Source organism: the organism of the source record quoted next, unplaced genomic scaffold, assembly GCF_019419815.1.
Source record: "Pyrus x bretschneideri cultivar Hongxiangsu unplaced genomic scaffold, Pyrus_bretschneideri_v1 Contig69, whole genome shotgun sequence".
NCBI classification, from domain to species: Eukaryota; Viridiplantae; Streptophyta; class Magnoliopsida; order Rosales; family Rosaceae; genus Pyrus; species Pyrus x bretschneideri.
In genome coordinates, this window is record NW_025999808.1 from 1,198,155 (window position 1) to 1,221,313 (window position 23,159).

The window sequence follows — 23,159 nt, forward strand, 5'->3', positions numbered from 1 at the left end:
TTTTATTCAATTTTTATCGATATCAATCATATCTCGATATTTCCATCGAAATTTCCGATATCATCGATATTTTAGAACTTGGTTTCAATAGTTTGTGTTCTCGTTTTTGTATCATTGCGGAGCAAGGTGTATGCTTATTTTGAGAGGAAAATTAATGAAAAATACTTGAAAACTTTGAGTTCTAACGATAAGAATAAAATAAAGAGTAAAGTGAACAGTACCAAGATTGACTTTTTTATATAAAAATGTGGTTTTTCATTAAAATAAATAGTACTGAGAACTTTTCGTTAAAGTTCGCATGGACTTGCTTTCATATTCTTAGAAATGAAAATGCTTTTATGTAACGCTCATCCCTTCCTGTGCTTAAAGCTCTCCTGTGCTTAAAGCTCTGAGAGAGAGAGAGAGAGAGAGAGAGAGAGATCCCTCCCACTGTGAGTCTGTGTCCTTCCCATATCCCTTTATCCTAGCTAGCCCACCTTAGGAATCTCTCTTCCTCTTCTCTCTGTTTCTTCATTATCCTGAACAGAGAGAATTTCACCCAGAAAATTAGAAGCCCATTTAATTTTCAATCTCCATTTGGGATTTGTGGGATTCAGTTCATGAAACAACGTTACGTGTATTTTGCAATCGAAATTTTTCGCCTGGCCAAATTGGAATTACAGGTAAAATGCTTGTTGGCTCCCGATGCTTGCCAAACATTCAGAGTCCCAAATTTCTGAAGGACCTTTGGTTGTTCCTCTTGATTGTGAATGGATTTGGCATTGTCACAGACTAAATCCAGTACCCTCATTTGACTGAACTGTTGTAGTTTTGATAATCTTTAATCGACATATTGAGTTGCTAAGCTTTGTGTTTTGGATCTGTTATTCTTGTTCAGTACAAGATCGACTGTGAGAAACTTTATGGAAAGATTCTTTACAATTCTAATGTTTTATCCTCTGTTCAGGCCTTCAAGGCTCTTGTATAAGGCAAACCGAATAAATTTGGAATAGTCTGTATCCAGTTGAATGTGTGATTTGCAATCGAAAATTTATGTTTCTTGATTTCCTGTTGTCCTACTAACAAAAATATTGGGTTTAAAATATTCTAGTTAGAAACTTAATTCAGCACTGCACCAAACACTTCACTATTTTTATCCTGTTTAGTCCAAACCAATACAATTCAGATTGATCCCTAAAACTAATTTAGTCCCAGAAAGTTTGATGCGACAAACGCACCCTAATTGCATTTAATTTTATATTTTTTTGTGGTATGAAAACGATTCCATGAACCTTTTGGGGTTTTGATTGAACGAGTACTTTTATTCACATGAAATGTAGGCAGAAGGTTGAAACTTGATGTATGGGACAGTAGAAAGGGAAATAAATAAAGCACATTTGATTTAGATGTTGCAGTACTTTGATAATAATAACAACTTAATCAAACATTAATTGAACCTTAAACAGCTGAACATCAGTTAGTTCAAGATTGTAGGGTCTTCACTGCATGCCTATATCTAATGGGCTGCATCTTCTTCCTCGCAAAATTTCGTGTATTCTTTAGGTCCCAACAAGGATTCTAGCTCTGATGGACTGCTGGGCTTGATCTTGATCATCCATCCATCTTCATAGGGGCTCGAATTGATCTAAATAAACCCAAAATCGATTAACGGTTTAGCAACATAACATGTCAAACTGTTTCAACAAAAGTACAGTACTTTATCAAAACGTGCATGCGGAGTATATATAATGAATATTTGAAGAATATTGAAAGAAGGCTAACCATTGCTTAAGGAAAAATAATAAGTATAGGCAAAAAGGAAGATGAATTACCAAACCAGGTGATTCAGTAAGCTTTGAGTTAACCTCGACGACTTCGCCGGAGATCGGGGAATTTACATCACTGGTTGCTTTGACACTTTCAACAGCTCCAAAACTGCCTCCTTGAGAGACTGAACGACCAGATTCTGGCAGCTCAACAAACACTACTTCTCCAAGATGGTCCTGAAACAAAGCTTCACCTACATCACCCATTCCATGGTCTATACACTTACGTGCAACTTTTGAGATGATTATTTTATATTTTATTACGTCGATGTAACATTATGGAAACGAAATAATTACACAACACAATTCAGAAAAACAAATAGTTCTTCAATCCAGTTGCAAGAGACATCGAAGATAAAGAAATGGAGATATGCATATTAATATTAACCTGAGCATGATCAGTGATACCAATTGTTGCCACTGAGCCTTCATGTTTCACCCACTCATGTGAAGATGCATACTTCAATCCATCCAAAACTGCAATATCCAAACCTTTTCAACTTAATTACCCAAAAACAACAAACTTTAAAATACCCCAAATACATAGCACTCCTAAAATTCACCATCTTCTTTGACAAACGATGACATTTACACTAAATTAATTTAAACTACGAGGTGGGGGATTCAAACTTGAGTGCAAATTACTGCAGATGATGGAGCACACTGCTCTAGCCAACTTCGCTAAAACCAAATCTGCATAGCACTCATAAATTCTAGTTGAACAAAATCATGCATGAATTGGCAGCATCCTTCGATATTAGTAGCATCAAACAGATGTAAAGAAATTGACTTATTAAACCATATAATATGAAGTTGAGAGAGGAGTGTGTAGTGTACGTACCAGTAGAAAAGCATCTGGAGAGAGAAAATGCAGGAGAGAGGTGGGATTTGGAGGCAGTGGAGATTCTGAGTGCATTGGCTGTAGAAGAAGCCCACAATCTCAGTGCCATATTTCTTCTCTCTGTCTGCCGAACGCTATCTCTTTGGGTGTCTGGTTATCTCAAACTTCCAAAGGCTAATATCAAAGAAAGGACCAAGGAGGGAAGGACACACTTCGGTTGGGATATGTCGTTATCTTGGATGAATGGTTGGCAACAAAAGCTTCATCCCAAGTCTGAAATACGAAGCCCCAGTTTATTTTTATTTTTTTATTTTTTTTAGTTATTATTTTATGAATCTCAACTCAAGCTCAACTTGTCTTTAACTTTTAACTTTTACTCATCGTCACTGTGAAAAATGAAATTTAAGGTGATGTGAGAGTAAGAATATCACATCCTGGTAAAAACGTACGTTGCAATATGGAGAGTAACACAAACTTTTACAAGCACACAAAGGTTCAATAGACCTCCAATAATCACAAATAGTGGTGAAAATCAGCACTTTTATCCTCACAAACTTCTTACAAGCACAAACGCAATTTCGTACCTGAACCAAGCTAGTCACATAAATGCAAATTAAACTAAGCCCATTTTACGGGAAATTCTTGACTAGCTTGGTTTAATTTGGTTTAATTTCCCAAAACACACGAGAGAAATTATGCATTCGGGTTTACCCAAATGAGTTCATAAGTGACCCGAATGCAAGGACCCCCCTTGTGAATGCCTTACGAATAACTTTCAAATCACAAGTGCACCATCACATAAACGTTTTGTGCTATGAAATAAAATGGGAAAGGGGGTATTTTTTTTTCAAGTTAGAGGAGAAGCCTGCAATGAGGAATATTCCTAACCAACCAAAGTTTTCTTTTCCTGCAAGAATACACTGATCCCTTCATCCAAATTCAAATCCTGAGGCCGGACCAGAGTGAATTTTGAAATTCGAAAAATCAAATCCAAAAGGATAATCGATTAAATAACTCATTTGGTTGGTGCAATTCACTTAAACATGCCAAAAAGTGAACCTTTTTCATTCCGCAAGCAAAAGAAACAGCAGTTTCAACGTCTCACAGTACGTCAAACTACAAATTACGAAAGCGAAAGGGAACAGAAACAAACAATTCTGTGTAAATTCAAAACCAAAAACACAAATATTAAATACGGAAACTATAAAGTCTGGTTACATGATCTTTCATGCCGCAATCCCCTGCCGAGACGAACCACAAGTTTAAAGAACTAAGTGCTTTCTCATCAGCAAGTACACTTCCCGGTGCATGCTGCAAAGGCACAAACCAACCATCCTGCAAGAAGAAAAGGTCTATTGATTACTACCGGAAACATCAAAAAGTTGGGCACCTGACAAATCTATTTCTTCGGTCTTAATACCTCAAATATTATTAAGTGAAAATCTAAACTCCACTGGACTGAAAACTTCTATCTGCTAGTTACACGAAAGTATTCTCGTACATCCGCATCAAATACATGGGTGCTTCAAGTATGTAATAGACAAAAAAAAGGAATGCAACTGGTCCGAAAAACATGTAATATGCAGAAAACATACACCTGCCTAAAGCCAAGGCTCATAATAAAGAAATCATTATAATAAATTTTGGGGTGTGATATCCACACCCCATTTTACTTCTCACACATCATTTTAATTTTTGGCCGTCGGATCAGATGAATTGAAGAACATCAACGAACATAAATTATCAAGGGGTGTGTGAGAAGTAAAATGGGGTGTGTGGATAGCACACCACTAAATTTTTCCCAATAAGTGGTCAAAAGAAAGACAAGCTGAACTGAAAGTGATGCAATGTGTATGAGGTACCTCAAATATTTCAACGCCTTTGGGTTTTTCCTATTGAGCGCTTTCCAGAGAACAAGTGCTTTGGTTTTAGAGTGGGAATGACCCTATCTGCCTCTCCACGACGAGCATCCTTGTTTCTATTCTTATTAGATTTCCTGGCCTTCTGTAGTGCCTTAGCCTTCTGATTAGAGTCCTTGAAGCCCTCTCCAGGGGCAACTTCAGTCGGAGGCCTTGACCTAGACCTTGAATGGGATCTAGATAACATACGCTGCTTCTTGTTGGGTGTATCCACATCCATAGCATCACCACCATCATTATCACCCCTGTCAACTGATCTCTCTCTCTTCCGCCCCCTAGAGACAGATCTGCTTCGGGCCCGTTCAATTGCCCTACTAGGATCAATTCCTAATTTTGATAGCTGCCTCCCCATTCTCTTTGTTGTGAATTCCCTATCCTTGTCAAATTTCCTTGGTACAATGGGTCGACTCTCTGCTGTGCTTTTCTTGATTCTATGTTCTTGAATGAGCAAGCTTTTCTTTTTCCTGATCGCAGCCAATGTCTTTTTCTCTTCTGGAGTCAATTCCAATCCATCCATCTCAAAATCATCACCGTCCTCTTCCTGACGGAGTCCTTCTTCTCGTTCCAACTCCTCAAGCCTATGTAAAATATCAGGATCAACAAAGTCAGACACATTGTGCCCATCAAGAATTTCTGGCATGACATCCTCTTTCCATTCATCATTAGCTAAGATATAATGCTTCTTCAAGCTGGCAGAGTATACACCTGCACCACCATTCTCATTCTCCAAATCCCTTTCTGTCTGTCTCTTTTCCTTCTCCGCTGCTTGCTTAATCTTAGCTTCTATAACTGCCTGAGGTATGCATGGGGGCCTTTCCTTGTTGTCACGAGGCTTTGGCATGGCAACATGAAAACGATTTAAGCAATCATTTATCTTTTTGGATTTCATCTTCAGCTCAACTCTCTGATTCAACAACCTCTCACAAGCTGCATTCTTTACGGCAATTACCCCCTCCTCAGTCAAAGTACTCATGGTCAAGAGTACCCCATCATCATTTGTAGCCTCACCTCCCTGACCAATCACTGTCTTCATAGCTTCAGATTTCATCTCTGCGACCAACTTCTTGTCTTCCTCGGATATACCATCCAATGGCTGCAAATCAGTCTTGTTGCAGACTATAATCAATGGTTTGTTCATAAACAGAGACTTGATGCTATGAAAAAGAGCTGCTTGTTGGGCAATGCTGTACCCACAAGACCCTGAGATGTCCAAGAAGAACAAAACCGCAGCTCTCAAGTGGGCCAAAGCTGTGATGCTGCACATCTCAATAATGTTACGGTCTTCAAATGGTCGGTCCAAGATCCCTGGTGTATCAATTACCTGGTACCTCAGGTATTTATAATCTGTATGCCCCACAAAGAGTGACTTGGTGGTAAAAGCATAGGGCTGGACATCCACATCAGCCCTTGTGATCTTGTTAATGAACGAGCTCTTTCCAACATTCGGATACCCACAAATCAATACTGTCCTGGTATTAGGGTCAATTGAAGGTAGCCTTGCCATGTGCTGCCTAATTTGTTCCAGGTAAGCTAAACTAGGACCGATCCTCTTTATAACCGTGCACATGCGGCCAAGAGCAGCGACCTTGAGACATTTGCATCGGTAAAGTGAATCACCATACTTCAACAACTTCACATAATCCTTAGAAATCTTTCCAATAAGATTTCTCGCAGTATTGATTTGGCCAAGTGCAAGCTTGTAGTGGTCTTTGTTGTAGAGAACATGAAGGAGGTCGCCATAAAAAGGGTGGATGTCATCCAGCCTAGGAAACTCATCAACTATTGTGGAGAGCTTTTCATGAAAATTCTGTTGGGTATATTTGACTTTGCGCATATAGAACTGACGAAGGCGGGAAATGGCATAACCCTTGTGGACTACAGTTGGGGTCTGCCTCTGAGTGCGAGACAGGATAATGTCAATGAAGTCCTTCCCATTTGGTACAACAGTCATCTTCTTGAAGTTATATTGAACCATGTTTACTTACTGATCTGCTTAAAAAAATATAAAAAAACAAGTTAATACCCAGGTTAGGTTTACCATACACTGAAAGTAAAAAATATGAGTATCCTAATTCCTAAGTTCCTAACCAATGCAATAATAATTAAAACCTGATTCTCACAGCACATCCTCTGATTTAAAACGTCTAGTTTATATTCACACTAGTCTGTTATACCTAAAGAACACACAAGAGTACTTCTCAACACAAAAATTAACAAGAAACATACCAACACCTTAACAAAAGCCACTGGAAAGATGCATATAACCCGGAGATGTATCAATACGTATCAGCAACCATTAACACAAATTTTATAGACAGAAACAACTATATACATAATGAACCTAAATGACTAATTTCATCACTAAAATCATAAGTTCATAACTGTCATTTAAGTACTTGTCAACACAAAAATTAATAAGAACCCCACCAACACCTTAACAACAGCCACAAGAAAATGCATATAACCCGGAGATGCATCAATACGTATCAACAACCATTAACATAAATTTTATAGACAGAAACAACTAAATAGATAATGAACCTAAATGACTAATTTCATCACTAAAATCATAAGTTCATGGCCGTCATTATGAGAGCGAAATTCCTCACTAAACCGCACATAACCAAGCTTAAAATTCAAAAATCTCTCAGCATGAACAAGTATGAAACCATTCAAAGGCAGTTGTTACTTGTTACTAATCCAAGAATAACAAAAGACTCACACAACTTGAGAAAATTTAGCTAAAAACATTATGCTTCATTTTTTTTCCAAGGAGAATTTAACAAATAGTAACATACAAATGAATACATGGTCTGCAACAAAACAACATCAAAAATCCTGATACATGCGTAATAAGATGCAAGCTTGGATTAATCACACTAATGACTCGTTGAGCCGCTTGAGAAAAGAGATTAACCAAATAATATTGTGATTTTTGTCAGTAATAAATTACAGATATTGCTCAAGCAACTTTCTGATAAGAAATGGTGTAATTTTAACTTTAAAAATATGAAAAAATCTGAACAAGTAAAGAAAACAAGCTGCAAATAAATTAAAAGAAATACAAAACCCCAATTAGAAGAAGAAGAGTATGCGAAATGCGGTGACGGAGATCCGCGAGGACTTACTTTACGACAGAGTGAGAGAGGGGACGACGAAGGTTTCAGAGTTCGAAGGTTTCAGAGTTTGAGGGTTTGAGAGAAGCGGCGGCGGCGCCTCTAGCAACTGGAGTTTTACACACAACAAAGAAAACTATATAAGGAAAGGGTTAGGCTTTTCTACCGCAAACCCAACTAAACAGGCCCAACAGGCCCATTTGATGTGATTTTTTGTGTTGGTTTTTCTAGGGTTCTAGGGCGAAGAGGCCACTCTCAAAAAGGAAAAATGTCGATTAAATTTTTCTTTTTCTAATGTGCGTACTAGTATATGGCTATATGTTTTGTGTATGAACATTGTTTTTTTATTGGGAAAGAACAAACAACGTGGAAGTAGAGTAGAGAGAGACTTATTTTTTATTTTTTATTTTTTAAATCAAAGATATGTTAGTATCACAGCTAGGGTTGCAGACTTGCAATAGAGTCGAATGGATGGGAATTCATGGTCTGGTGGTTTTGTTATTTTTAATATTTAATTAATTTATTTAATATTTTCTTTTTCTGTATATAATTATAACCGATTTTTTTGTTGTTGTTTAAGTAATTAGTTATAACGAAATATCCGAGATAGTACATCCTTACATCTCATTTAACCTCATGAAACTCAAAATTTGATACTTAACCAACTCAACATGTGTCTCACTTTGCCTATGTCATCATAATACAGTATCGATTCAGTGACACATGACATGCCTCGATCCCAATATCCTCTACACACCAGGATGGGCACGTGCTAGACAACACCCAAGGGTGACGAAGCCATTTTAAACATGCATACAAATAAAATATGTAATTAGAAATAAATATGTCAATACGAAAACGTGTTCAGAGCATACAACTAATCAAAAATAATGTGAAAGAATTACTATAAGAAGGTACGAACAAAGGAATGGGTCCTCCACTGAGAAGACTCAAAGATATCTATCCGGAAATGCCCTGACACCGGAATTGTATGCCTTGATTCTAAATCCTGAAGGGGGCGCATAACAAAGGGTGAGTGGACCAAAGTTTATAATAATAATAAAAACCGATTTCTTTCTGAACATATCCTGTTTTGAAAACATATATAATACTACGTAATAGGTTTTTCTAAAATCTCTAACATGCCATGAAAAACATTCGTAAAATATGTACGTGTAAACCAGTGCTCAGTAATGGTAATATAGTCACTCAAAGGTTAATCCGTAAATCACATCAATGATGTACTCAACTAGGGGTATCACAGTCGCCTGAAGGCATAACCATCACCCGAAGGTGAAGCTATACGACACTGGGTTACGCTAGTGAAGAAATACAGTGGGTCCATTACCCAAAGGTGAAATTGTATACGCCAGTGAAGAAATATAATAGGTCCATCACCCGAAGATGAAGTTGTACGATATCGGGTTACACCAATGAAGAAATATAATAGGTCTATCACCCGAAGGTGAAGCTGTACGACTCTGGGTTACGCCAGTGAAGAAATATATACATATAACATAACACACCGACATTGGCCGTGGCTAATGAAGCTGTCCGACACTGGTTTCACCAGTGAAGCTGGGAATATGTCATAACTATCATCAATTGTGTCATATGGCCATAGACGTATACATACTCGTGTTGTGTGTATGTGTTGTATGATAACCCACCAGATAAGCACAGAAAACGTAATTCAAAATCTCATGTCAAATCACCAGAGCTCAAAAACTCAAAGCATCAATTCTTAAACCATAATAAATCATACTCGTAAATCCATAATATATCATACGCGCAAATCCAATAATTCATAACGTTTTGTAAAACATAATTTGATAAATCATAAATAATGCAGAAAACATAAAATCATGAAATCAAGCTTTTCGTGAATGCAAGCCTAATATTTTATAAAAACATACAATTTAAGAAGGGGTCCACTCATAGATATTCCGTTGTCGGTGAGCCACTCGAATTAGGGAGGATAAGGTCACTTCCCACCGACGCACCTAAACACAAATAGAGACCATTTAATAAAACTCCACTAAAACGATAGATTTTAGGAAAATAGACAGCGGATTCGGATTTGGCACGTCGAAAAACCTAAAGAGGGACCTTGGGTTCCTCCACGCGCTGCCACGGGGCAGCAGCCCGGGTTACCACACGCTGCCACACATCGAGATGGGTCCCCAAAAAAGTCGCCACAGTTGCCGTGGACAGCGGCGAAGCATAATACCTCCGACGGAGGAGTGTGTGCTCTATGCGTCGGCCATGACGTGCACCTACGCACCAACCATGGAAACTAGGAATTAGGTCTTGGTTGGGTCGAATCTAGGTTTTGGGTTGCTGTGTTGGGCTGGGTTATTGGATTAGGCTTGGTTATTAGGTTGGGCCTGGTTGTTGGTTTTGGATCATGTTTGGGTTACAAGTCGGGTCAACCCGGTCCTAGTCACTGGCGAAAGGGAAGGCCAGAATAATTTTCGACTCCGATCAATCCTAAATCTTCACTAAACCTAGTCATCCAATATATCAAAATGAAGCCCAACAAGCAAGGAGTCGGAATATACCCTTAGTTTCCTCAGTCGTGGCCGGAGTTGGTTGGAAAATGGCTCGAAAGCCACCGAAAAACTAGGGGAGTTTTCCACCTTCGTTGCTTCTTGATCGAAGAACTGGAAATCTGTCTGGAGTTCGCAAGATTGAGTGGCAGTGGCGCTATGCATCAGTGAACAGAGAGGGAAAAGGACGAGATAGTGAGTTTGTGAGGGAAGATGGCGAGGTGAAGGACGAGGTGGTGTGATATGGCTCGCCATAATGGGCATCGTTGTGAGTGACTGGCGGTGGTGTTTGTGTACGTCCATGCTCAAAGATAATGAGAGACTGACAGAAAGAACTGAGAAAGAGAGTGAAGATGAGAGAAAAAAATGACAGGGAGAGGATTCGAGAGTCTCCAAGAGTTAGGGAGGAAAAATGAGACGGGGAAAGAGGATAAGTGGGGTGTTGGCCCCACGGGCCACAAAAACCCACCAAAAAATTATTAAAATAAAACAATTATCCAACCCTAATATCTAGAATAATAAACTAACTACTTTGCCCCTCAACTTCAAAATTCCTTGAAACGTTTATCATAACTCCGAATTCGATTCCGCTTGTGCCCACACGTTCATAGCGACGAGTGCTACGTGAATAAATTAAAAGAAAAGTTCCTACATGTCACACCCCAATCGGAAAATTAACTTAAAACTCTAATTAAAGCATGATTCACAATTTAATATGGAATAAAATCTTTAAGAACAGATTAATCCATAGTTAAAAAATGAAGAAAGAAAAATAAATACAAATTAGAAGATATAAACCTATTCAAACATAATTCACATTCATTCACCAAGAGGTAATTCTCAAGTTTTACAAAGCACACTTTAAACAAATTTACATAAAGCTTCTTGTTCCTTATTCAAACAAAAGAGCAAACACCACCAAGCTCTTTATTTTATTTCTATTTACACATATCATACAGTAACATCTCTAGCACAAGATTTACTTCTCTGGTTCTGAACCTGCACAAATTTAATTAGGTGAGCATAAAGCTCAGTAGGGACATTATACCTCTATATATATGATATGTATGAATGCAAATATATATATATATATATATATAACCATGAATATATTATTTTATTTTATAGTTAAAACACATTAGAAAAATGATATGTATGAATGCACAAAGTTTCTCACTTCAAACCTATTAACCTGAACTCAAACACCATATTTCCCTTTTGTTAGTGCTCTTGCCTAATTCCCTTTCGACAGTTCCATATTACCCTTAAATTATTGTGCACTTTGGGGCTAGCCTAAAACATGGTACCTACCAAGAATTAGGCTCAACTACACAAAAGCCTTCCTCATTGCCCATTTACCTATCTCCTTCACAAGAATCTCAACTCAAGGTAATCAGTTCATTGTTTAACAAATGAATGAAAAACATGTATATCAATCCATCCAAGTAATTGTATAGGCAATGAGTTTATGAATCCAACCAAATAGTTAAATATCAATCAATATGTATCAATCAGATAATAAATGAATAAATAATTATAAGGTTTCCCAAGCATCCTCTATCTGGTTCCAAAGCTACAACGTAAGTCCACATAACTGCCAAACTAATCATGTGACAACCCGTTCTAAATTTTATTATTTTATAAATTTTAAAAGAATGAATTTACGAAAATGCCCTTGAGGCGAGGGTATTGACTTTCGTTGATCAACGTATAGTGAGACATACGAGATATTCTTTTTGAGTATTCCTGTAGTACTCGACGATATGGACACGTAGGCTTAAGCAGAAATGAATTTGGAGTTACGGTTAAAGTTTTACGGAACTGTAAACCTGAGAAGTACTTTGTTTTAGTTACTATTTATATTTTTATAATCTTTTTATTATTATTTTTTTTTTTTTAAAGTTTTTAAGAGGGAAGAAGAAGAAAAGAAAAAAAGAAAAGGGGGAGTGGCTGCCCAATGGCAAAGAAGGAGAAGAGAGGAAGAGAGCAAGAAGAACGTGCAAAAAGTGGCCGAATGGGGAGATGAGAGTGGAAGGTGAGTGACCAACCAGAAGAGGGAAATAGGAGGGGAAAGGAGGGAGAAGGATACTCCGGATCCCTTTACCTGGTTTTTCATTTCGGGTTGACTCGGCAGCACCATTAATTCATATGCATTTTCCGGTGGTTCTCCGGCAAATTAGAACCCCTCATCACTTGGAATCATCCTAGAATTCTTCCCTCTACCTACTTGACCCCAAATTGGAGAGAATCTGGCCTTGAAACTAGGAAATCCGCACCGTGGGTGCCATAAGAATCCTTGCTCGTGATCTACCAATTGTGAAACCACCTCCTTCAATTACCACTACCAAAACACTCCCTTAGAACCCAGGAACAAAGCCCAGGCAATGGTGGAGGCGTCAGAGTAAGTTTGGAGGTCGAATTGAAAACACCCAAGTATAGGGTTTCCAACAGGTTTTAACAAAATTGAAGCTTTTCCCCGCCTAATTGGCCTTGGTCACAGGCGCCAATCGTTCGGGACTTTTTGATGTGCATGCTAGTGAATCTTAGCGTGGACTCCAGGGGAGTGGATCTTTTCCTTCTTATCATATGTATATAATTGATTTATGCATGTCACATGCAAATAATTAATGTGAGCTACGAATGGCTTGATCCTTGTTTAGGGTACGTAGGCAGTCTAACGAGACGTTAGATGCAGCCATATAATAAACGAGACTAAATAATTGAGACAATAGCCTTGTTTGAGGAATTGAGTAGTGTGAGGGAGATTGGTGAAAAATGTGAGATTTAACGTTAGGTTTTGGTAGTTAAATGTTGGTCATAAATTAAGATGTAAAGAATCAAGAAATTGAAGTAAGGAAAGGTAAGTAGTGATAGTTAATTTAATTAGTGTCTATTTGGACTTATCACTGATGATTACTCTCGAAAGTAAATAGTTTAGGAGTGGGGTGTTACAGTTATGCATTTCATGCCATTTGTATATATGCTTATATATCTGGAAATATTATAATATGGTTGAATTTTAGATTTACATCATGGCATATTCATATGTATAGTACCTGAACCTAATTATTGCGAATGCTTTGAAGTACCAAATGATGCTACGAACGTCCAAGTAAGCTTCAGGTGAGTACATGTTGATGATAGTGATAGTAGTGAGTATGATTGTGTTAAGATATATTAGAGCTCATAAACCTGCACCCCGATGTTAGTGCTCCCGCCCGTGGCCAGGGCCTAGCCTTCACGTGATCGTTCACCTCTCGCACCACACGCTCACCTTGAATCCAAGGTAAGTGACAGCCTGTCGTACATACCACATTAGGTGGTTCTGACTCGTAGATGACCTGCGATTCGTCGCACAGCCTTCATGTGATCGTAGCACTTGAGCGTACTTATTTACACCCAGCTTGTCGTACATACAACTTTAGGTGTTCCGACTCGTCTGTAGGTATACTTATTGATGAGCTATTGGCTAGCACGTTACTGAGCTATTGGCTAGCATATTGATGAGCTATTGGCTAGCATGTTATTGAGCTATTGGCTAGCATGTTATTGAGCTATTGGCTAGCATTGATTGATGAGAGATGAATAAGTAGTATAGGTCACTATAGGTGACTCCGACTTATGTGCTAGCATTGATTGATGAGATATGGGTGCAATCGTACATGTCACCATAGGTGACTTCCGACTTGCGTGCTAGTATGGATTATCAAACACATGATTATTTATGTTGCTAATGAGATGCTATGTTGTGGTATACTTTTGGATTTACTATTGTTATACATTTGATTTCATACTTATACGTAGTATGATTTTCTAGAAACTATTCGAGTTTTACAACGAGGGGTTACTACCTTTGATAATGGAAATGATTTTGAAAATCCTGGTTTCGATCACTCACTCACACTTTCTATTTATGCACCCCTCCAGTTACTAGCAGCCGAGTTTCCGTATTGACGAGGATTTGTGGCACTTCCCAGTACAGATGGATTCTTTTGATGGTATAATCATTATCTTACCTTACTATACTATACCTATGCTCTGTATCACGTGTGAAATCGGTTCAGACCCGCTCACCGCGCACTCGTGTACTTAGGCACTTTTAGATTTTAATTTATTCACATTTTATACATTATCACACTTTATGGCTTCGTCACCTTCCTGGTGTCGGCCAGCATGCCTCGATTTGGGGTCCTAATGGATATTCCGGGTTGGGATGTGTCAAATCAAGTATCTTGGTCCAACTCGTGAGTTCCTATTCAAAGTATAAACTATCACTATTTAAGCACACAATTTAAAATATAACTCATATTATAGATAGACTTTGTAGAATACATACTTTAATAAGTATGTATAATAATAACCCAAACAAAACATACTTCAGTCTTCTAGTAAAATAGTTTTAAAACTAAAATTTTTTGTATGGTGAAAATTTGTTATGCAAAATTAATATTGGATATATGTATGAACCCACCAATAATATCTAAATATATCATTACAATTAGAACTTGTTTCCAACACCAAAATTTGTTTATTGAAATAGATGACTAGTTCAAAAGTTTCATGCGTCAAAATTTCACCTTGAAATCCCTTCCTTCCTACCAATGCATAACTAAAACCTCAACATAACAGACTCTTTCCTTTTGAGTTTATGAAAGCTTTTTGTTTTAAACAGTAACAAAACATAAATATATTTTGAAATCAAAGGGGAAAGTGAACATTTTATAATATAAAATTATGGGGTTTTTGGCTGAAAGAGATTGACTATTGATTAACCAACCTCTTCAAAGCCCACTAAAATAGAAAGATGAAACAAATAAAAGGAATGAGAAGTATAACCAAAAGAAAATTACTTCAACTCTTAGCACCCTTTCTCCTTCACTAGCCTTTTGAAACTATAAAGCTTTTTGTCTGGCATTTCTGTTACTGTTGATTCTCAAGAGAACTGCTAACTCCCTATTTATACAGGTTTTTGTTTCTTTTTAACTTGTTAAAAAAAAATCTTACTTATCCTAACAATCATGATGCCTAACTCTAGACTCTTCATCATCTACTTCTTAGACCTCGACCTCCTGCTTCCATAGACTCCACAAGTTCTCCTGGAACTAACACTCAGGTGACACAAGCCACCAAGCCACAAAAATTGAACACCTCCTGCTTGCTAGCAGTAAGAGGAGGATTCACCTGACGACCACATGGCAACTATATTGAGATGAAAATCCTAGCAAATGAAAATAACACACCTCCTGATTTTAAATTCTTACGTGGTGGTAAGAGAGAAAGAGGCATGGAAATCACAAGCTCAATTGTACAGTCATAAGGAAATAAAAACAAACTTACCTCATGAATTACTTGGTGGCTACTCCAATTTGACTCTAGATAAGTATGGAATTGAAGACCCAAAGACAAAACTTATTTCTTGCTTCTGAAATTTGAAGAGAGAAAAAGCTCGGGCTTTTTCCCCTTTTCAGACTACGGTAGATTTGAGAAAAGGAGATTGTGGACTCCCTATTGGAGTTATCGTCCAGAAAAAAGAAACAAATAAAAAAAATATAAATTAATAACAACAAAATATTGTATTTGTCCTTTTTATCAAAAGTATATTTAGGGACGGGTCGTTACAACACAAGTAAGTCTCATTGTTGCTAAGGGATTGGTTTTATCAGTTTATCAGTCACCGGCACTTATGTAACAGTTTTGACGAATTGTTACCAAACTTTAAGAGCAATTCCACCCCTAAAAAACCCTGCATAATAGGCAATTCAATTCCCCCAAGTGAATAGTAACCGTCTTTAGTGGATCTCCACACCTAAACTGAATTGCTCAGGCAATTCGTATTAAAATATTATTATTATTTAAATATTAAAAGATAACTTTATTTTTAATTTCAGATAATAATAAAAGATTGGTTGAAAATATTGAAATGTAGTGTAAGGTTGGAAGAACATGGTTAGGTATTTATAGAAAATAAATTATGGAGTGAAGAGCAGTGGAACTGCTATAACCGTTCGTTAGTTAAGCGAGACTTGATCGAGTTTTATGGAGTGAACAATGTTTGACTACTTAAGGATGAGTAGGAATTCCTACTCAAAATTCTTCGTGCCTGACTCACATAATTTTGTGCTTATATTCGAAATTATTTATATTATAAATCACTATGTAGAGATCATCTTTGCAAAAAATGAATTACAACTAAGGTGGTTTTTTTTTTTTTTTTTTGTCAAGAACTAAAGTTGTTTAGTCAGTAAACTGTAGCAAATAAATAGAGTTGTAATGATTTTAATATTCTCATCCATCTATTTTTATCTTACAGCTCCAAGTCATAAGGAGTGGCCCCACAAGTATCAAACAGCAAGTTAAGGGAGTTAACTTACAAAAAATTAAAAAAATAAAAAAAAAAATTCTCTCACGTGACTACCCCCTCTGCAACAAGCAAAGCATATCACCATAAATTCACAACTCAATAACTCAACAATGCACACAACTCCTCCAGCTCCGCCGCTCCCTCCACTACAAACGCCATACCAATGTCTTTGTCATCGGCACCGGAAGCATCAGAATGGCAATCACCAAGGTCATCCTCAACCAAGACCTCGCCGACAAGCTCCGTCGTTACTGACGCCAAGCCCAACAAGTTGCGCGGTAAGATGCTCTACTCAAAGCTCACCGCCTTCTTCCTCCTCTTCCCCAAGACCACCGTCGATGTTGAGTACTCTGTCACTCCCAGATCCAGTGAATACTTCAGTTCAGCTTGACCATGGTTGGCAGAATTGGAGGCAGCGCTTGCGGTCAATCACGATGGTGAAAGATATGCAAAAGGAGCAGTTGGAATTAGAGGGTGATGCTGCTTTAAACTTGCAGGCAGAGGATGATACTTCATTGTGGGGCAATGTAGTTAATGAGGCAAGAATTTTCTTAAGGTCTACTCCACAGGTCAGAGTAAGATATGCTCCTAGAGAGGCAAACAAGGTTATACTCACAGATTGGCGCAATGGGGTATTGCCTTCGATCACAAACGAATTTGGTTTGGGGAACTTCTGGATGTAATTTTGGACCTCCTAATAGAGGATAGTTAACTATGTAATTTTACTGGTGCGAGACGTTTTTCTCTTTGACCGGATTAAAATCTCCGGCAAGATTTTTATCGAAGCCCCTTAAATGTGCACCTTATCCTACTATCTTGTACGCATTCTATATCAAGCTTAATATTATCGTACTTTTTTTCAAAACATTTTTCGTGGCAAAATTGATATAGGTTTTGCTAGCTAAGCTTTTAAACCCTTACTTTCTTTGAAAATGAGTTTTACAAAGAGAAACCACAATTGAAGTGGTTAATGGTAATATAATAATAGTTGGTATTTGACATTGTCTTGAAAATTCTTTCTTCAAGTTTTGAAGTCTTCGAATCATTTTAATTTAATGCCATATTCAATGAACTGGTTAATTGTTATTAATTGGCTATCATTTTTAAATCAATTTCATGGATGTGTGATATCATGTGTGTTGAGTAACTAGTTAAGTTTATGTTCTACTATAAGACATAGGGTCATTCTAAATTTTTTATTGACTTGAGCATTAACAGTGATCATTGATGATGTATATTGATCCACCTTAAGAAATACTAGTACATATATACCCTTATGTTTTAGAGACAACTAAAACCAAAATAAGTGAAGGAATATGTCTAAAATTACAAGAAAGTTGAATTTTGACTTGTTGGGAAGTCATTTTAAAATGACTGAAAGCTTTTCATAGAAAATATTTTTGAATTCCAAAAGCAATTAAAATGCTTTTTGCACGAAGCATTGATTATGTCCTTTTTGTAGGAAGCACTTCAAGTACTTTTTACAAAATTCGCTTGAAAAAACATTTTCACCAAAATCACTTTTAATCATTTTAAAAGCACTTTCAAATCAAAATTTGATTGAAATGAAGTTAAATATGCATGCAGATTTGACCATTGACTACAAGTTGAAGATATAGATAGGACCAGTGGTGTTTGATAAAAAAAAAAAGAAAAGAAAAGAAGAGATAGTTGTGATGACCCGTTTCGAAATTTACGGAATGAAAGGGCATTTTGGTAATTTCATTGGGATTAGGCTAGATATTTTGAATTGGTGCTTTTTGGGTCTTAAATTGTGTGCCACTTGGCCCATTTCCTTTTTGGTCCCCTCAGCCCTCTCTCAAGATACCTCATTTTCCTTCCCCCTCACGGAACCGTGTCACTTGAATTGTTCAAATCGAACTCTGACAAGCTTTGACGTAGTTCGTGGTATCTCTGACCATGGTAAGCTCCTAAAACCCCTTTGATCATGTTTAGAAGTGAGTTTGAGACATTTTTGAGTAGTTTTGTGGTTTTTGGATGAAGAACACCTCGGGAATACCTTCCCCAGTTTCCGGCGAGATTGCCGTGCCTTGCAATCTGTTTTTCGGCCAACTTTGTCCACCTCTCGACCTCTCACTGGTATGAATCTCTTCCTTATTCCTTGGGCTTCATTTTGGTATATTGCATGACGTGTTTTGGTTAAGTTTTGGGGTTGAACGAATCTTGGGAAGCTTCGACTTTCTTCTCTGTCAAAACCCGCCTGAAATCGGGTCAACTTGACCCGATAGCCCAAAACCGTACCCCAATTTGAGCCCAAACCCTTGGGCCAGGCTACAGGCTCTAACCCAAAGCCCAACCCAAATGTGAAACCCAGCCTAGAACCTAGGCCCAAACCCAATTACCCTAGGCCCAACCTTGTGATCCAATTACCCTCGGGCCAACCCAGCTGAACCGGCCCATCTTAGAACCTTGGTTAGCGCGCGGGGTCCGTGTATGAGCCTGTCTTGGCCGTTACGTGGAGCACACATGCCTCCACCGGAGGTATTGTGATGGTGGCACTAGCGACTTTTCCGACCAACTGTCCTGCGGCCCAAATCGGTGCGTACCCTAGGTCCCCCCTTTATGTTTTTCAACGTCCTGAATCTGTTTATGGCGTTCGTTTCCCGAAATTCAATCTTTATGATATAGTTTTGTTAATTGGTACCTTTATGTGCTTAGGTGCTTTTGTGTATGGCGTTTCCGTCCTCTCTTGTTTGCATGGCTCTTTGACGGAAAAATATCGGTGAGTGGACCCCTTCTAAAATGCATATTTTACTATTAGAAATGTATACATGAAAAGTATGATTTAATGGCTATGTTTTATGAAACGTTTATGAGTAAATTAGATTTACACTTTAGGTTATATTATCATGCTTTATTGACTTTACATTTTTTGTGGTATATATGATTGATGACTATATACCTACTTATGAATGTGGTTTTGCGATATGGCATTTTAGTTACTGAGCTCCGATTTTACAGATATATATATATATATATATATATATATATATATATATATATTAGAAATATTATATTAATGTTTTTATGTGCTTACTTAGTGGTTATTAAACGATACTGCCTACGGGCGAATGATATATATGGCTTCGCTAGGCGTAGGTTAGTGGCTTCGGCTGGAAGATATTTATATTTGGCTTCGGTCGGGCGTTTGTAGATGACTTCGGCCGGAAGATACTTATATATAGCTTCAGCTGGAAGATATTTATGTTTGGCTTCGGCCGAAAGATACTTATATATGGCTTCGACCAGAAGATATTTATATTTAGTTGTGGTCGGGTGATATAGCGGCTTTGGTCGATTATGATAACACTACTAGCATATTATATACGATATATGTTTTACGCAAGGGTTTTATGACATGCTAGGGTTTTCGGAAACCTGTTACATATTATACTATTGAGCTTTCCTAAACTTTGGGGGTTATTACATTGATGAATAACTGTTTCAATATTACTTATATATAAATTTGGTCCACTCATGTTTTGTTTTGCACCCCACTTCGGACTTAGATTTGAGGCATACAATCCCAGTGTCAAGGCACTCCCGCATCGGCATCTTCGAGTCCTTTAGGTGTAGGATCCATCTCCTTGTTCATTCAATTTTATATTATTCCTTTTTAGTGTCTCGGTTTAGTTATATGCTCTGAACACATTCCACAAATGCATATTCATTATAATCAATTTTACAAGTTTTATTTATGTTTATTGTTCTTAGTTCTCATGCATCCTAATATTGCTTTGTCATCTTCGGGTATTGGCCAGCATGTGCCTACCTTGGTGTTTGGAGAATATCAGGGTTGGGCATGTCAATAGTACTAGTGGTGGAGCTAGAAAACTAGATTACGAAGGGCCTTTAAGCCATACGAAAGATTGCAATATCACTAATGGGGGAAAAAATTAATTTTTTTTTTTTTTTTTTTGGTATTGGCATGGAAAATTTTAATCTAACAAGAAGGGTGGAGCTTTAAATTTTGTATGAAAACCTAGTATTGAAATGATTATATTATAAATCAAAACTTGTTTACGAGCTTTGATTAAAAAAGATTTAACACATTAGATTCGAACAAAAATTTAAGGTCGTTGTTTAAAATAAGATCCTGCTCTAGATTGTATGAGCATTTGCGTGACATCCCGTCCCGGAAATATCGAAAACGTGCATGTGAAATGACCCTTTTACCCCTAGCTTGTTTTCGTATTATTGTTTGGTGGTTTGGGTGGTGTTGGCAGGTGTTGGGCCACACACACACCCTCTCACACTCCCTCTCTCTCTCTGCCTTCCTCCCTGTCTCTCCCGTGTTCCCATTTCCCTTCCCCTTTCACTGTGTACGTACGGACAAACCCACAAACACCCTAAACACTAGCAGATCGAGGAAACTAGGAGCACAGTTGTGATCGTGAAGTTCGTGGGAGCACACTCGTACCATTTTCAGGTAAGAAATCCGTCGTTTTCACGTCAATTCGACGATGTCCGTTTTGAGCACTGTTCATGCAAACATTAATCTAGCTCGTTTTTGGGATTTTGAAGCTCATAGTTGTCTTAGTGGGGTCCCAAGGAGCTTAGGAGTACTTCGTTGGACGAATTTGGACGTCGGACTAGCCTGGTTCGAAGTTGGCCGGTTTTTGGAGTTTGGAGACAGGTATGATCGAGTGGTTTTTAGCCTTTAAAAGTAGTATATTGTTGTTCTACTAGTTTTAGGCTTCAATTTGGTACAAAAATCACGAAAAATGGTTGAAAAACGAGTGAGAAAACACGGTTGGAAGTTTTTCCAGTTTTCCGGCGCCGGAGGTTCGCCGGAGAAGGTGACGGAATATTCCGTCAAGTCTGACGGAATATTCCTGACGCCGTTAACGGAATCTGTCAAAACTGACGGAATATTCCTAACGGCGTCAGTTGACGCCGTCAGCGTGCCAGGCACGTGCCTGCGCGTGGCCGGCGCGTGGGGGCGCGTGCGGCGGAGGAAATTTTTTCTAAAAATATGGTTGTGATCCTGAGTTTGTGTAGAGCACGTTGGTATATTCAATTGTCCAATTTGAGCAATGTATGAGAAGTTATTACGAGAAGTTGGTTATGTGCTTTTAAATTGATGTTTTTATAGTTATTTCGCATATAGGTGATACGTACCCCGAGGACGAGCGTGGTCACTCGAGGCAGGGGGGCTACGACCCTTCCACATACCAGTGAGTGGGCTTTTGTTTTCCGTATATACCTATATACTTTTATTTTCCCAGAAATTGTTTAAAAAGGGTTAAGTGTTTTATGCCATGCACCATATTATTACCGTTTATGCATCATTGCATACATTAGTGGTGGTATACATTTACATATGCATATTTGGTGCTGTGGACGCACAGGTAAGTGTCAGGTAAGTGGTATACAGGTTTATATTCAGTAGTGGTTTGAGATGCTTAGAGAGCTCATAACCTGCACCCCCGGTGTTAGTGCTCCCGCCCAGAGTAGGGCATAGTCCTTCACGTGATGTTCACCTCCCGCACCACACGCTCAGCTTGGATCCAAGTTAGGTGCACAGTCCTGTTGTACAGACCACTTTAGGTGGTTCCGACTCGTAGGTGACCCGCGATTATTCGCACAGCCTTCACGTGATCGTAGCACTAGAGCGTATATATATATATGTTTTACACCCAGGCCTGTCGTATAGACCACTTTAGATGGTTCCGACTCGTGGGCAGGTTCATTATTCGAGATAGAGATTTGAGCTCTAGATGCAGCCGTACAGGTCACGTTAGGTGACTCCGTCTGCCAGATTACATGATATTGATATGTTTATACCTGTGCACTTGCATATCATTATGAGATTTCGGCATGGCATATTATTGAGCACATGGCATATATTTGAGCATGTTTGGCATATATACTATACGTATATCTATTTTTCTGGGAAGTATACAGGTTTTACGGCGAGGGGTTAGAAAGTATTTTTATAAATGGTTTTCGAAAGATTTGTTTTTGCCCACTCACGCTTTTGTTTTGCGCCCTTCCAGGTTCTAGTTGAGTAGCAGTTCTGGTGGTTTCCTAAAGGGCTTTTCCGGCATTTCTGACAGACACCCACCATAGTAGGGTCACCTTCGGGTGTACTATTGTCGTATCTTTTCTTTTGGACTGCTGTAGACCTGCTCTGAATTTGTGACTCACACGCTAGCACTTATTCTTAGTACTTTGTATGCTAGTTTTTAAATATTCGTACTCTTTATTAATATTTTATTAGCTTCCGCACGTGCACATGGTTACGTCATCTCCGTGTGATGGCCAGCACGCCCTGATCTCGGTCGGGGTGTGTCAATTTGTTTTATATCAACTAGCTAAAAAAGGAGTGTATGATTTCATATGTTAAAACATAAGGCTAATTATAGCCAAAAAAAAAAAAAACAAAGAGCTTAGTTTTTTTTTTTTTTTTTTTTTTTAAACAATAAAAGAGTTTGGTTTTATTATGGTAAAAACTAAGAAAAACTAACGAAAAATCTAAAAAAAAACTTTAGTTTTAATGAAAAATGACAAATAAAGGTGTAGTGAATAGTACTAAGCAAAAGTA

General features: G+C 38.0%; 2 protein-coding genes across 3 annotated transcripts; both read right to left on the bottom strand.

Moving 5' to 3' along the window:
• Positions 1–1,357: 1,357 nt before the first annotated feature.
• Positions 1,358–2,834, bottom strand: LOC103967442 (glycine cleavage system H protein 3, mitochondrial). The gene is made up of 4 exons (XM_009380700.3): positions 2,647–2,834; positions 2,194–2,282; positions 1,812–1,982; positions 1,358–1,624 (listed from the first exon to the last, which is right to left on the bottom strand). Exons 1-4 carry the CDS (start codon positions 2,753–2,755, stop codon positions 1,496–1,498), a joined length of 498 nt encoding a protein of 165 aa, XP_009378975.1. The 5' UTR covers positions 2,756–2,834; the 3' UTR covers positions 1,358–1,495.
• An 856-nt stretch (positions 2,835–3,690) lies between these two features.
• Positions 3,691–7,836, bottom strand: LOC103965720 (nucleolar GTP-binding protein 1). Of its 2 annotated transcripts, none has more exons than XM_009378786.3 (3): positions 7,694–7,836; positions 4,509–6,554; positions 3,691–3,981 (listed from the first exon to the last, which is right to left on the bottom strand). In XM_009378786.3, exon 2 carries the CDS (start codon positions 6,538–6,540, stop codon positions 4,519–4,521), a length of 2,022 nt encoding a protein of 673 aa, XP_009377061.2. In that variant the 5' UTR covers positions 6,541–6,554; positions 7,694–7,836; the 3' UTR covers positions 3,691–3,981; positions 4,509–4,518. The 2 variants fall into 2 exon arrangements, with proteins under 2 accessions (XP_009377061.2, XP_009377062.2); XM_009378787.3 differs by having other exon boundaries at positions 4,509–6,557; positions 7,694–7,815.
• Positions 7,837–23,159: the final 15,323 nt, after the last annotated feature.

Coding starts and splice junctions, on each gene's coding strand:
- LOC103967442 (XM_009380700.3), bottom strand. CDS start 2,755: ATGGCACTGAGATTGTGGGCTTCTTCTACAGCCAATGCACTCAGAATC. Junction 2,283..2,646: donor CTCCAGATGCTTTTCTACTG/GTACGTACACTA, acceptor TGGATATTGCAG/TTTTGGATGGATTGAAGTAT. Junction 1,625..1,811: donor TTACTGAATCACCTGGTTTG/GTAATTCATCTT, acceptor GGGTTTATTTAG/ATCAATTCGAGCCCCTATGA.
- LOC103965720 (XM_009378786.3), bottom strand. CDS start 6,540: ATGGTTCAATATAACTTCAAGAAGATGACTGTTGTACCAAATGGGAAG.